Source organism: Perkinsus marinus, assembly GCF_000006405.1.
Source record: "Perkinsus marinus ATCC 50983 genomic scaffold scf_1104296967842, whole genome shotgun sequence".
Lineage (NCBI taxonomy): Eukaryota > Perkinsozoa > Perkinsida > Perkinsidae > Perkinsus > Perkinsus marinus.
In genome coordinates, this window is record NW_003203396.1 from 139,007 (window position 1) to 155,288 (window position 16,282).

The following is a 16,282-nucleotide window of genomic DNA, read 5'->3' on the forward strand; positions in this document are numbered from 1 at the left end:
CATAGACGATATAGAGTGGGGACGCCTGACAAGATGGATAGTGGTTTTTGATGATGATAATATATACATACCGTAAAACGAGCAAATCATATGACGAGTTTAGAAGGAGTCTGTGGAGTCTTACCACCCTAGTGATATGAAAAACACTAGTGGGAAATATAATCCACGACTACTGCATATCACCGCGAATATCGTCGTTTTTCACCGAGTACTACGCCACTTATGAGAAACTAAATGTTGAATATTACATTTAAGTAGTTAGTACAACGAAGTAAGTTTATTACTATCATTATTAATCACATAATAAGTATCCTATAAATGAGTTTCACCACCCTAGTGATATGAAGAACACCAGTGAAAAACATATTTCACGACTACTACAGGCCGCGAATATCGCGTTTTTCACCGAGTTTCACGCCGCTTCACGTAAAACGGGTAGTTGTGAAACTCCATTAATATCACGCAAAATCAACAACAACACAAAAAATACTCACATAGAGAACGACTCCAGGCTGCTGAACCCCACACCACGGTTGTCGATAAGGAGAAGTCTAAAGCCTATCGAAGAGAGAAAGGCGGTCTGAAAAATGCACTCGCCAGGGATCGAACCCGGGACCTCCTCCTCCTCACCTGAGGCGTCCACCACACATGTGGCATTGCTAATCCCATTATCAAGACTATGTTCCCTCGAGGATGTTCTCTATCAGGGTCAACCTTCCTATAGTAAATACGATGCCCATCTGGTCGGTTCACCCACGGCATTATAACAAGGGGTAAAACACTGGTGAAAAACGCATGTGAGAAGTGAATAACGCGTAAAACACGTGAAATGTGAAGTGAGGTAATTCGTCCGGTGCAAACGGCCGAGTATTTCCAATTCACTTCATATCGCGTTTTCCACATAGAGTGTAACGCCACTTCACGTAAAACAGGTGAAACTCCAATACAACGATGATCAACGCGATATAATATAAATCAGTTGAGTTCATCCTCACTATTTATTCTCGCAGTTTTACATCGTGTTTAATTCTGCGAACATCCCTACATCCAGTGCTCGAATTTTCACAACATGCCATATTCAGCAAGATAAAAAGGAACGCCACCGGTGCTACAAAACAGCCATTAATGGAGTTTCACAACCCGTTTTACGCGACGTGGCATAATACTCGATATTCGCGGTGATATGCAGTAGCCGTGAAATATATTTTCATTCACTACTGTTTTCATATCACTCCAACGACTGTGTTATAACAGTGACACGGACCGTATTGGTAATCGAATTTTGCCACATATACAACCACTATAGAGTCTACTTACACAGCCAACGTTGCTCATTCCAAGAGTGAAAATAGCAAAAAAACACAATATGAAAAAGTAGGAAGGAACAACATCGTAATCATAGGTCATCAACCAAATGTCGTATAATGCATGTATATAGGCCCAGGGGAAAGGCTGCCAACATCAGTCTTGATAGCATACCGTCCGGAAGATACTCGCGGGTCGTTTAGGAACCTACAATGACGACGAGTGAGATGCAACTGAACGGTGCATGGATGGCAAAAGGAATTGATGCTCCCCTGTGGCTATTTTAGTAGAGTTTCACAACTACCCGTTTTACGTGAAGTGGCGTCGTAAAACTCGGTGAAAAACGCGATATTCGCGGCCTGTAGTAGTCGTAAAATATGTCTTTCACTGGTGTTTTTCATATCAATAGGGTGGTGAAATTCCAATATCCCTTCTATTGGTTACATTAATTCCACTTGTTTTGTGTTGTAGCGATTAATGAACTAGAAAGCTTCAAGGAGAGAAGGAAGAACTGCAGCATTCGCATAGAAGATTTTCTCTACCATTCAGATCAACTATCATCCCTTCGCTCCGCTTAATTTTAAACAAAAAAACAAAAAGTCAAAAAATTAAAAAATAGGAAAATAAAAAATCAATAAATAAATAAGTCAATAAATTGATGAATCAAACAAACAGAAAAACAATAAATTAATTATTTTTTCTACTCTCATACCACTCCTTCCCCACAAATTGTTACAACGCCCCCTCCCCCCCCCCCTCACCTCCTCGTTCGCGGTATGCTGAACTTAGCACTGGAAGGGGCCTTGGTAAGATCAACCACATTAGCATTAGTGCCACTACCTGACCAGTGTACTCGCCCTATATCAACAAATGACTAACCTAATGAGTCTCGCCATTGAAACCTCGTCTGTGGACCGAAGGCCTCATCCCTGCTGGTCGGAAAACTTGGGAAATATTCTGCTGGTGAAGGCACTGCCCTATTGCGGTATCGTAGACTCGCATTCTAACATGAGATCGCCGTAAAGAAAATCCTGATAAAAGCTTACCTCCGCATCAGTGGTCTCCAATAGAAACCGATCAGCTCGTCCAAAAGAGTAACTAGCACTTCTATTGATAGTAGGATGGATCCTCATACGAACTCGTGTAGTTCCAATGGTCGTATCTGAGAAATTCTTTCCATAAACATTCACCCTCGATCGACTTTCTTGGAGCTATATTTGTAAACAACGCAGTAAAGAGCTGTATTATGTTTACCGTCTGTCGTCGCCTCTCCCACATTTTCTGATAATTTCAATGAATTGATTAATAATGGAGTTTCACCACCCTAGCGATATGAAAAACACCAGTGAGAAATATATTTCACGACTACTGCATATTATCGCGAATAAACGTAAAACGGGTCGTGAAACTCCCATATTTTCAACTAATACTGCATGCGATATGTTACAATCAATGACAAGTAACCACCACGGCACACATTCTTTCTAATCTCACCTGGCCGGCGTCTCCAATAGTGCGTGCTCCCCAGCATACAGCTGCCAACGCCTCGTACACTAAACCGGAAATTCTCAACAGAGTAAGAGGACTTCTTATCGGCTTACTCCGCTGGCAACGTTTTGTCTAGTAAATGTTGTCTTGTGCGCTCCACTGAAGATTCTCTTGCGGCTCGATGCGACGGCACACCCCCCTTCAGCCGAACTGCCTGAATGATAAAGTGATGTATAGGATCACAAATCGATCTCACATTGTGTTGTCGTCGTTCGAGAGCCTGTCCAGTGATACTCCTACGAGCCTCCTCCACCACACCTTGCACACTAGAAGGGATGCCTATGGTAGACTTTGCACCTGAGCGAGTACGATGACAACCAGACACGATCCGTATAGGGATGGACGGAAGAGGAAAATAAAAAAGAATAAAAAGGCAGCGACAGGGAAAGAGATGAGTATTCTCTACACTAGCGACGACACACTTCGTATGTGGACTGATGTCAATACCTAGACGGTGCACGAGGAGAAGATGTCATAACTAAAACTGGATAATATATCAATGGTAAGGACGACGAGCGAAGAAGTGCCATCGGCCACTTCGACTTCTGTTTTAGCTTAGAACTAACATTTTCTCAGCTGTGTGGTCCGACGGTAGAAACCATTAAATCGAACCATAAAGTCACACAGCAACAAAGCAGGAATATTTTCGAATATTCTCGGGAGCGTGTGAAAGAGGTTCCGCTTCCACTTGCCGTAAACATCGCCAACGATACTCACCAGTGTGCAAAATACTCACCAACATATGCTGATGCCAATATAAAATTCCTGTGGAAATTTTGGGAATTTCTTGTTGGTTTTCCAATATTTATGCCCAAAATCGTGCGCAAACTCCTAAAATGAGTAGGTAAACTGCTGAGCTGAGCTGAGGAAAGCGAACATATATTCATACTTATACTCACCACATTTGATCTTCTTATCATCATCGCCTTGTATCCATCCTGTTGTAGCCTTGATAGTCGTAGCCTGATAACCGCTGGCGTTACCCTTACCATGGTTCCATGGGAAAATCGTCATACTAGGAAGCAACACTTCCCACTATTGTGCCACGCAACAACTGCGGTTTTGACACCAACACTGAGCAAGTGAAGACATGACACCAAGATGAACATCAGATGCTCTCAAGCCTAGCACTTTTCCTTGGACAGAGTCAGGCGACCCTTCCTCGTGTGAGCCGTGATCTCATCGTTAACGTGGTCCAAATATTTGATCTCCATCGCGGGGAAAGGAGGATTGAGTTCGGCGAACACTCTCTGGAAATTAGGATCGTCGATATCAACTTGAATATAGGTCTCGTTAGTTCTGACCATTTTGTAGGGGAGTCCTTCAGCAGATCTTCTACGTAGAAAATACCTCGCTTTCAAGTCGAAAGTTTTTTCATGGAATACGAGAGTGATAGAGACTATAATAGGGACACCACCACAATATCTACCTCGGGGTCCAACACAGAGTACAATGCCAAGCCTACAAACCTGAATCGCGAAAAGCAGATGATGAATAAACATCATCGGCAAAAATAACAACACTGAGGAGATTGACGCTGAAACCGTCATATCCCCGAAATTTCAGGTCGATTTTCTTCGCATCACGTATCCCCAAGCCCTCCTGCTAAAGTAGAAGCATGCGAACTTATTTCCTCCCGCATAAACTACGTACTTTCCCATTGTGGCAAATACACGGGACGCTCAATAACAAATCTTACTCATTGATAAATCTTAGCATGCAACGTCCCCTTGATAGGAATAGTGATGAAATTGTAAGAGATAATACACGCTTTAGATTATGTATAATAATTGATATAAAGTCTTGACGACTACCGACTACGAACAGATAGCACTATGCGACTCTCATTGGGCGAGCTCAGCGAAGTATGATTTTAATAAAATTGACAGTGGTTGCTGCCACTACCAAAACTGTATTGGCAACAAGTTTCCTCCACAACAAGCGAATCACGAGTTGTACGTGGACTGGATTCACTCTATCTCAGGTGTGGTTGTTTTTATAACGTAGCTGGATCTTGATTTGATACGATTGTTCATTGCTGGCAGTGAACAGTCGGATTAACAGGGTTATAAACAGTCATATTTCAACCTAGTATACCAAAACTACTTTCCTCCTCATCTTTACTCTATCGATTTTTTCTCTATCTAACTAACAACTCCCTGAGACATTCTACTAAGTAAAGGCGCGCAGCTCCCCTTCTCCCCGCCCGGCTAATGATCAACACCAACACTAAGTTATGTGAGAAATAGGAACGTCCACAGGAAGTCATCACGTTGAGTAAATAGCCTTAGTGCTGTTCTTCGTTTTGTTCATTCTCCTCATCATGGTCATCATCTTCCGGAGCTTCGTCAATGAATCGGTCTTCTTCTTGAGTGTTAAACCCACCACAATGTCCACACTTCATCCCTACTATATGAAAGGGTACTTTCTCAGTTATTGATCTGAAAATGTACGATGCCGGGATCGAACCAGAGACCTTCCCCATGGAAGTCCTTACTCGCAATCGTTGCAGTGTATCTTCACAAATGTTGTTCGATACTCTTTCGGCATTCTAACTCGGGCGATCTCCTGATCAATTGCATTCCATATAGGAGTCATGTCCTCCTGTGTCGACCTGTTACACAGCGGGCACCTGACCAACGCATGCGTGCTATCCATACCACAACTCCGCCACATCTACCCGCTCACCTCATCGCTTGAATGATTGTTGGAGCATTCCTCTGCAGCTCTCTCAGACATGTCGAATGAATACCATGGCCGCATCGAAGTACCACCGCCTGAGATCACAAGAAATTCTATTCGCCAGCTGAAAATGCTAGGCCGTCACGTCGACCCAGACGCAGTGGTGGCACTGCACTCGACCGTTTCGAACTGCAGTGCAATCACTGATTCTATCGGTCGAGGTAAGGCACGACTACTGAGTGCAACTGAATCAGTCGGCGAAACTGATCCCTCAGCATCCACCGCACAAGCGCTGCTGCAAAAACGCAAGACTATCAACTTTCGAGTCTAGGAGAAACAGGGCCCTCATGCTGAGCATTGACGCCGTTACGGCTTGTCATAATTATTCGTAGAATACGACCTATCATGTTCAGATGAGCAACCTCTCATAGAGGAGTTCAGACTATTAAGGTTTTTCTTCGATACTCCCGGGAATTTCGATCTCATGATGATCGTGCCAATATGATCCTTGAGTCTCTATCGGGCTCGGTCCCGTCTGTATCATATCAGCTTCCTCCGTAGGCGGTGAGGGCGGCGGCAGAGGCGGCAGGGGTTGAAGTTCGCCAGTTAACAAATCGAGATCAGTCCGACAGGGGGCTTCGGGCTCTGTCGCACAGCGGCTTTAGCTGTTGCTTGAATTAGATTGTCGGAGAGGACGTTTGAGAAGCACTGGTATGACATACCTTGTGAGAAAAGCGAAGAATGCTAGATTCATCTCATGTAGTGTCATTTGCACCCTCAAGTCATTTGCAGTGCAAATGATTTGCACCCTCAACGTAGTTCATGCTACAGAGTGGAATCTTTCGCGAGCCAAAAGCAAGAGCTCAGCTTAGGCAAGGTCTGCTTCGTCTCTCTCTCCTCTTTCCAAAACTAGACGATGATGCTACGCCGACAGTGTAGTTTACAGTTATCTATGAATAAGAGCACCGTTATTGCCAGCGTGTTCAATACGCCATCCTCAACGCGCCGTGTTGATGATGGATGATCCACAACAAGATCCATCATGGACTTCACTGTTGACAGTGTTAACTTAACACCAGTACCACGGTGGTACCACGACCACCTTTGTTACCTACTTCTTATCAACAATAGATCTCCCTTCACTCTCTTCATTATTATTGCTCAACCATTCCCTCTTTGATTAATTTGGTCACCCTTACTAACGACAGCTATCACGTAATCGTCAATGCCGAGGCATTACAAATGTTTTCTCGTTACACAGACTGTGAAACACAGTGGGCTTGAGATCGAGATTCGGTCTACTGATCTCGGATCAAACTCGTAATGAATCAGACGTAACAGGAAAGAAACTCGGACAGTCCTTCTGTACAAGTCAGAAAGAAAGTTCCTCGTAGGTTTTATATCACGTCTATGCACTCACTCCTAGTGAGCCGATTGAGAACTCACCGGTATAGTAGATTCAAATAGGCTGGCTTGACACACTGGGCACACATTCTTCATAGTCTCGGCCGATAGACAATGATGATTCTCGAACACTTCCGGGGGATAGCACGCTGCACATCTAACAACAACAATGATGATGATGATGACTCATCATTGATGAGACGAAAGCAACCCCAATATACCGTCGATTAGGGACAAAACGATCTATTTCCAATATCAGTACATGCGCACATGAAAAGAGATATTCACCATTCATTTTTCTCTATTCCATAACAACACGATCAATACCAAACACCGCATGCCCTCTCGAGAGTGAACTCACCCATAGCAATGCTTATAGTTATCTCGGCCGCCTACCCGGCAAATGCCACAACCATCACAATGGAAAGCTCCTGATGAATATTCGTTTTGAGCCCACCGCTACTATCGTCATGAACATACCTTTTTCCACTCCTTTATCATCCCAAAATCTACACTTCTCACAATAATATTCAGCAAATCGAATACCACACTCCTCGCAATTCCCAGCAGGCTTTTGTCGGTGAAAGCAACTCTGACATTCAATCTCTTCTATCTTCGTTCTATCCAACTCGTGCGCTTTCTTATAGTCTCGCTCGTTTGCCATTCTAAAATCGAAAATAACAATATCACATCGATAAATCAATTAATACCACTCCAATTCAACTTATCCCCACCATAGGTAAACCCTCAGAAATTCTACTACTCGATTTTTCCTCAAAAAAATCTCCAACAAAAATGAGAAAACCCAATTTTCACTCGAACACGCCAAATAGATGACCGGTTTTTTTCACCCACTTTACTATAAACGTCCTATACCTATCATCACTCGCCCTTTTCCTTACTTAGCCTCATTATGACAATGCCGACACCAAAACCACTCCCCACAGCAGGGCGCCAATATTTTACACCGTCGTCTGTAATGCTCGCACCCCTCATGATCACCAACGGGTTCATTCACTGCGAGATTATCGCTTTTAGACGGCTCATCTGATCATAATCGATCAACTGGGCGCGCGCTTCTGACCTACTATCCTCATTATCTGATTCCGCATCGCTAAATTCGCTCTCATTGCCGTCCTCTTCCACTTCATACCACTGAGAAAAAACTTTCCTATCGCAAAATTGCTCATCGATTTTTCCACCGTTTCAAAGTTCAAAATTTGGGAAAATTGATCCAAAAAAATTTAAAATTTCTTCGGATTTTTCCACGCGGAATTATTAAATACTTACATCGTCATCATCGTTATTATCAACAGCCTCGCCTCCTTCCCCCCTCCTTGCGTCCTCATCATTTCTCGCACGATTTCCCTCCGTCATTGTTATTATCACCTCAGCTATATACAAGCTTGTTACACTGAGTAAAACTACCACTACTATCGACAATAACGCTGTCGGCAAACTCCGTCGCGGCAATTTAGAAATGTATAAAAAACGTATCTTTCCTAGTGCGTATCTAAGGTTACCCTCACCAAGATACAGAGCACAAGATACCCCCAACTCAACGCACAGCGAAGATTCGCTCATCATCATAAACATGCCCATACCATTCATGGTGTTTTCCATATAGTCACGCCCATCTGCCCAATATAGAAGTAACAATAACAATTACTCTCATGGGTTACATAGGTTGCGAAGTTATGACCTGTGAAAAATATATATCCATTAATACACATGAACATACAACAAATAAACAACTCGTACAACGTAATCAATTCCCTCCGTAAATTCTAATACGATAACTACGTAAAAATTAAAAATTTAATTGACAATGGAAAAGTTGCACAAATATTTTCTCCACTTCAATATTCCTCACCAACGATAACATGCCAAGTTCCATGCCCGCCTTCCCCAGCATTGTTCGCCTCCATCTCGGCCTTCAGAAAATGCGCGATCTCCGATTGCTTCATGAAATGCTCCTGAATATTATCACTGGATATCTCCGGAAATCGGCTGTTTTTCAACGCGTGAATTATTCCGTCAATCGGAATAAATTACCCAGTTTTACTCGCGACAACAAATATCCTATCAATTACAAAGGTCAAGAACACTCTTGTATTTTGTGATCTGTCGCCTTTCCAAATTCAACTTTCAATCAACGACTTCACTTCTTCAAACTACATATCAAAATTTTTCATCTGAAATTTTTCTCTCCCGAACGATTTTCAACATTAAAAAACCTGAAAATCGTCCATCCTACCATAACTCGTGAAAAACATAACTTATGTTATATAAGCGGAATTAAATCAGATCATCGCTCCGACCTGTGCATAAACCGCCTTGGAAATCGCAAATTCGAGCACAGCCGGGTCCATCTCCTGCAGTTTCACCACGGGTTTCGCTGTAGGATTCGCCGACGAGCCAGACGCTTGAGGAGCGGTAGTAGCTGCTGAGACTGTCATTATCACTAAATACTGAATATAAGGAATATATGTAATCGCCTTCCTTAGCTGAGCTCAGGGGTTCCCACATTATATATGTTTATATATAATATGAAACACTTCGAAGTTTCATATTATAGAAGTTTATATACAAATTCAGAGAGAAGTATAAAGAAAGCAGTAAAATCTGATATATTGTGTTGATACATGCATTTCCTATTTCTAACAAAAAAACATTAAATGTTCGTCTACTTATACACCCGAAAAACGAGATATGAAGTGAATTGTCAACACCTCGTGAATTACAACGGACAGGCAAATCACCCCATACGTGTTTTACGCCCTATTCGCTGTTACATGCGTTTTCCGTGAAGTGAAATGTACCCACATAGTGTGAAACACATCACGTGTTTTACGCCCTATTCACTGCTTACATGCGTTTTCCGCGAAGTGAATTGTGAGATATGTTTCTCATATCACGAGTGAAACTCCATTAATATTCATAAATACAAAGCGTCCCAAGAAATAGGAGCCTTTTTAAAATAACAGCAAAATGCTATCTGATATATTACAAGGTCGTTTTCTGTCGAGCGTGAATTTTTCGTGAATGCCGACGAGTTTTCCAACAACTCTGACACCATCTGGAAGCCCTTCACAAGAGCTTTTGAATGCTAGGGGATATTCAACTAGCACAAACAGCTTTTTAGAAAAAAAACAAATTCTCCTTGGGACACCGTAATTTCAAACAATTTCAAATAAAGTATATAAAATCAAATAAAATAATATAGTATTTCAAATAAATATCCCCCGCAATAATTGACTTTCCCTTTGCCTCGTTCCTTGCCTTATAATTCTGAATTCTATCAAGCTGATAGAATTCAGGATTGTAAGGCTACATCAAATATCAACACCACTATGGTGTCCTCTCTTTTTATATATTAATACCAAAATAGTGTCGAAAAATTTTCCCCATCTCGAAAAACTTCCAAAATTTTACGATCCCTAATATTGACAGATATTTTTCATGTCAATTTATCATCGTAAGAAACCTTTGTTCCGCTATCCCGAGATAGTAATACCACACTTTCATCAAATTCCATGCTGGTGATACACACTACAACAATGCTTGGGCAGGCTCCCTCTGAAAAGACGCCATATCCAAGAGGATATATCGGAATAATTCACCCATAAACAGTACGTTCATATAACATAATACAAAAACTACAGTGAAGTAATTACTGATGGTGAATCTCGGTTTACCAATATCGCTCAATTTACTTTCCCTTCAATCGGATACAATCACGAAATTTGAGATAACTTCTCGAATAAAAATTGGAAAATTTCCCTAATTTATCAACAATCTGTATACACCTGGAATTGACGAATATTCAAGACTAACTGAAAACCAGCTGAATGCACAACACTCATTTATTAAACGATGTAATATGAGGCCGAATTGAAAACGATGATGATCGTGTTATCAAACAATGATCATCGTGTTAGTGATTTGCCCATTGAGATAACACTACACTGAATATACTAGCAGAGGAATGTCCCACAAGGCAACAACTTACTCGACCATATAGACTATCATCATCGTAAGCTCAGCTTAGGGATTCCTTAACCCGATAGTGGCACTTTGTGTGCTATTGGAATAGCGATAATGATGATGATGATGCAGTAAAGCCTTTCAGTCGGATGTACAACATACGTGACATGTCTCTTACTGAAAGAGATATTCATCACTTCACGAATCATCGTGAACTGGGATACATTCACCATGACAGGAAGAAGAAGAATCAATACAGGATGAGTACTCATGAAGATAAACAATTCCTCAATTTTATTCAAATTACTTCTTCGACGAAAACATGCTTATACGGATTTATATCACATAAATATAAATACTAAAGCTGTCTAATGTCTATATACCCCTGATAAGCAAGTGCTGGCCTCCTTGCACTGAGTGGGCCAACCCTATAAACAGCCAACGAACAACCATTTTTCGATTTGTCGCCTGGCCGAGCAAGAACGAGTCTATATACCTCTGATAAGAAAGTGCTGGTCTCCCTGATGCACTGAGTGGGCCAACCCTATAAACAGCCAACGAACAACCATTTTTCGATTTGTCGCCTGGCCGAGCAAGAACGAGTCTATATACCTCTGATAAGAAAGTGCTGGTCTCCCTGATGCACTGAGTGGGCCAACCCTATAAACAGCCAACGAACAACCATTTTTCGATTTGTCGCCTGGCCGAGCAAGAACGAGTCTATATACCTCCGATAAGAGAGTGCTGGTCTCCCTGCGCTGAGTAGGACAATCTTATGAACACTGTTTATTGAGAAGCCTACGTACTATCATCTGTTGGTTTGTAACCTGGGCGGCAGAGGAAGAGTCTATATACTTCCGATAAGAAACTAAGTAGTGTGCGGTAAGAAAATGGAGACTACAATGATTGTGAATACATATGGCGATCCTTGGTTCTGTGTTGTAGATCACAAAGTGTATTGACCTGGATCATCAGTGTGGCGGAAAAATATGCACATATATTGACAATAATATGAAAATTCTGGGAGGAAATTCTGGTTAAGTTTTGTATACTTCTACTATAAATTACTATAGTGACTATAGTACCGTCAGCTTTGGGAACTCCTGAGCTCAGGTGAGGGAACTAAAGGTATATTCCTCTAACACTGCTACACCGTCCACTAGAGAGTCATGCCAGATCTTCTATCGATTCCGATGGACTGCACGTAACTTTGAGTCAACGGAGAAGTTAGAAAAGGAGTGGTATGAGAAAATACAGCGAATAACGCATGCGAATTTTCAATATTATATTGAAAAGTAACATAGGCCAAACTCACGATATCGTCAATGCATGATGTAGATCGAACCCAACTCGTTTCGATCATCCCACACTAGCCTATTGTCTTCGGTAGCAGCTCATGTGGATGATTTGGTACAGTGGAATGAGTTGTTACACAACTCCCCGGGCGAGCGCGATGCCATCTCGCGGAGGTTCGATCCCTGGTGATGGCATTTTTCCATTTGAAATTTACTGCCTATTCCATTTCGGGCCATTTATTGACCTTTCGGGATGACACCGCGTACAGCCTCGAGGGGAGTCATCATTCAGGGGTGGATGCTTATAGCTAGCCGACAACAACCGCATGTATACTTTGGGAATTATGCTATGAATTTCGTGATATGAAATGTGTTTTTCATATCGCTAGTGAAACTCCATTAAGAGTGTTCGTTTGTATATATTTCATTCGGCATAGATTCGCAGTTGAGAATCCAAACTTTTAAGTCTGAGCAGAATGCCAGTGTTCGAGGTATCGGTCAGCAATACGTATCGTGTGTACATCTCATGTGTATGAAATTGTGACTATCACGTGTCCCTCAACGTGTCTGCTCAAGATGGTGATGAAACCTGTCTGATATGTACATGCGCTGGAAAATTCCGAGGGGGGGGTCCCTTTTTTTTCGATCTCCCTGTATATCAATTATTTATTTATTATTTAACTATCCACTATTTAACACCACTATTTAACTATCAAGACTTATAATATCATGACATAGCTGATCGAGAATATTACTATCGATCAGCTATGTCATCGTTGCTTGTCTTCTCACTCACCTTTCTCCACCAGTACAACTCTGTTGTGTTATCCAATCCCAACAGGTCTACCACCAACCCACGTTACTGCAAACTCAAGAGCCTGTTATATTTTCCAGAAAGCTGCGAACAGATCCATCAAAGCATGCAACGACTTGAATGACAACACTCGCCACATTATATTGGCAGGTTAAACATCATTTGCTTTGAATCTCTCACACCAGTGATAGTAGCAAATCCATCCCTCTGCGAGAACGCGACTGATGAGAATGTATATCTGTGAAACACATTATCAACAACAACAACTTCTTAAATTTGACTATTTAATAGTTGGCGAATTCTCTGCCGTGTCCCATACCGTCTATGATTTCATATCCCAGGGCTCAGCCAGTGACTGAGCCTGCAGCTATACCCCTATACTGGCTATCGCTCGCTTGTCAAAGGGATGCTCCTCAAGAAAAAGGAGATAGATTATCGTATAGTACTTATAACTACGATAATGTAGTTATAATTTTTACAGCAACATCATGTGCGCGCGTTCTTGATTAAATTATTCTCTCGAACTTAATCTTGAGAAATCTCTTAGAAACTTAATCGTATTTCTCAAAATAATCAATAATCTCAAATAGATCGAGTATAACATTAATCTGGTTGTTATTTTATTAAAACCCTGGGAAAAGATGTTAACAAAAAATACAAAAAGAAACATGCACCTGGAAATGCTGAAGATATTGGCTGCTGTCAACACTCTCACTTTTAATAATACTCACTGTTTATCCAATTTCCATTCCTTCACTTTATTCCCAGTACTAACATCCCATAGAAATAACCTCTCACACGCCAGAAGGACCATCAACCGTGGCGTATCAATCGACAACGACGCATCTGCCAGTCCCACTACTGGACACGGGTGCGTTATAGTATACCTAAAAAACCAATTTCTAAATTATTGAAGTTTCTCACATTCAACGTTATCTCGCCCTGTGGGGTGATGGACGGGAAAATTCCAACACGGCTAAAACTGATTCCTCCCGAGCTAATGCGATCGATGCGAGTCTAACTAAGCCCTGCTGTCGCAGTCGTTGGAGTTGAAACTCGCACACACACTCTTTAACGTGAATTAAAATACTCCATGTAAACTATAAGGCGTGTATGCTTCTGCGACCGATAAGACTCTTGTTTCTCGTAAATTTGACTGTCTACCATAACATACCAAAACAACTCACATTAATCTCTCAAACTCCACAGAATCGTAAACCAGTATTCGCTTGCTGTCCTCAGTCGCGATGAAGACGCGTTGACCGATGACAACAAGAGACGTTATGTCGCTTATTGGGGCCTCCCAAGCAGTCGTAGTATTCGATAAGGATAGTATCTTGGCTGTCTCCTTTTGCACAATATACAATTTGTCGTCATGGACGAACAACGTTTTTGTTTCATTCACCAGTTGATGAATCTGCAGTATATCATTAAGAACCGTTACTAGTGATAGAGGCTATACTAGTAGTTCTCTCATAAACTATCGATGTTTCACAAGCCGTTTCACGTGAAGTAGCGTAATACTCTGTGAAAACGCGATATTCGCGATGACATGCAGTAGTCGTAAAATATATTTTTCATATCACCGGTGAAACTCCATTAACAAAATAGGAACTATATCAGTAGTTCCCTAACTACTATAATAGGAACTTCACTGAAAGCGTCGTAGCAGCCATTTGAATAATATTAGTGATGATGGTCCATCATATGTCAAATCGCAATATGGAGCGTCTCATTAATTCCCACGGAAATTCACTTTCTTATGAAAAAAACATTCTACACAAGTTCCTCACGCGTATGCTCTATAATTACTGTGTCAATCACAAGTAAATAACCACTCCTTAACAACTCTTGTTGAATCTCAACTGGAAGGACTTACCTCATCCATGACCGGTTCGTCCCTACTCTCCCCCCATCGTAAATGCATTAGTCTATATGACGATAACATATACAAAGAATCATCATTCAGGGACAAACCTGAGCTCAACACAACCGCACGAGGCACCTACTGACCACCATACTAGCAATGGGCTCGAAAAACGGCGGGAAATCCATCGAAACAATCTTCAATTTCGCCACGACGGAATCTGTGTCCGTAACAGCTTCATAAACTATATGTATCTATGACACATCAGTGTAGCGTATGGAAGCTCTGAACTTCATTTCACCAGAGTAGCGATAAAAGTAGCAACAACGAGCACCCAAAGTAGCCTATGAAAATGTCGCATCGTATGCTGTACCTAAACATGAGAATATACACACCAAAATGCGAGCAAATGGCGCCATGGAACTTTTGAGAAAATTCTAGGAGATCACTTCTACTCGAATTCATATGTAAACTCCTGAGCTCAGTAGCTGAAGAAAGCGAACATATATTCCATCAACACTGTACCAACGAGCCAACTACACGCTGGGAATCTTTAGAGCACGGAGTTTCAGTGGGCACCAGAATCGCAGTAGCTTGGCTTTTCTAACATAAGGAAAAAACCTCAGCAATAACACCAACAACAGTAGTGGTCCTACCATGCGAGAATAATGCAGTATTTGCTTCTCTTCACCCAACGATGATGATGTTTCTGCTGGTGGAGGACGCACCACTCGCCCCTCTTCCACCTCAGTGATTGAAGCCAGCACTGGTATAGCCTATAGATCATAGATATAAAGAAATTAGGGAGTTTCACCTGTTTTACGCGTAAAACTGTTTTACGCGAAGTGTTTTACGCGAAAAACGCGATATGTTGTATTTAGATAACACTTCGCGTCAAAACGCACGCGTGAAACGCAATATCACGAAAAACTCTAACGCGATAACGCGTCATAACGTGTTTACCGCGTTACGCGAAGTGTTACACGCGTAAAACACAACACAACGCGTGGATCACTTTCCATCACGACTCGTTATGGAAAGTGATCAACGCGATTCACGAGACTTAACTGAGCGTAACGTAGAACGTTTTTAATACGAGCGTGAGGAGTATAGTAGAGCGAGCGTTCTGCTTTTTGAAACGCTTCGGTATTCTGGACACGAGAGCCAGAGGCCATGTGCACAGAGCTGGAAATAAGCCCCACAGGATGGTTTGCGCTTGTGGAATTTTAATTAACTTGCCTCTCATGCGTTATGTCCACGCGTTATGAATGACGGTATGTTTAGCGCCAACGCGTTTTTCGCGTTTTGAGCTCTGAAATCGTCTATTTCGCGTTGCGTTATGCGTTATGCGTTCAACACTAGCGTTTTACACAACACGGG

The 16,282-nt window shown here is 41.9% G+C and overlaps 4 protein-coding genes across 4 annotated transcripts in view; all 4 read right to left on the minus strand.

Moving 5' to 3' along the window:
- The window catches only part of Pmar_PMAR004213 (hypothetical protein), a gene marked incomplete at both ends in the record, with an annotated part of 1,059 nt that extends 297 nt beyond the window's left edge, over positions 1–762 (minus strand). Inside the window, 2 exons of the mRNA XM_002768576.1 lie at positions 495–580; positions 631–762. Of these exons, the coding sequence (XP_002768622.1) occupies positions 495–580; positions 631–762 (218 nt within the window). The remainder of the gene's footprint in view (positions 1–494; positions 581–630) is intronic.
- Positions 763–2,434: 1,672 nt separating this feature from the next.
- Pmar_PMAR004214 (hypothetical protein) lies at positions 2,435–3,867 on the minus strand (the record flags this gene model as incomplete). Its single annotated transcript, XM_002768577.1, has 5 exons — positions 2,435–2,467; positions 2,800–2,858; positions 2,989–3,007; positions 3,050–3,150; positions 3,753–3,867. The coding sequence occupies 5 exons, from the start codon at positions 3,865–3,867 to the stop codon at positions 2,435–2,437; spliced, it is 327 nt and encodes a 108-aa protein (XP_002768623.1).
- A 110-nt stretch (positions 3,868–3,977) lies between these two features.
- On the minus strand, positions 3,978–4,160 carry Pmar_PMAR004215 (hypothetical protein; the record flags this gene model as incomplete). Its single annotated transcript, XM_002768578.1, has 1 exon — positions 3,978–4,160. One exon carries the CDS (start codon positions 4,158–4,160, stop codon positions 3,978–3,980), a length of 183 nt encoding a protein of 60 aa, XP_002768624.1.
- Positions 4,161–5,140: 980 nt separating this feature from the next.
- Positions 5,141–9,398, minus strand: Pmar_PMAR004216 (RING finger and CHY zinc finger protein domain-containing protein, putative; the record flags this gene model as incomplete). Its single annotated transcript, XM_002768579.1, has 11 exons — positions 5,141–5,294; positions 5,351–5,485; positions 5,542–5,630; positions 6,982–7,096; positions 7,301–7,370; positions 7,420–7,604; positions 7,929–7,986; positions 8,028–8,094; positions 8,230–8,333; positions 8,813–8,915; positions 9,261–9,398. 11 exons carry the CDS (start codon positions 9,396–9,398, stop codon positions 5,141–5,143), a joined length of 1,218 nt encoding a protein of 405 aa, XP_002768625.1.
- Positions 9,399–16,282: the final 6,884 nt, after the last annotated feature.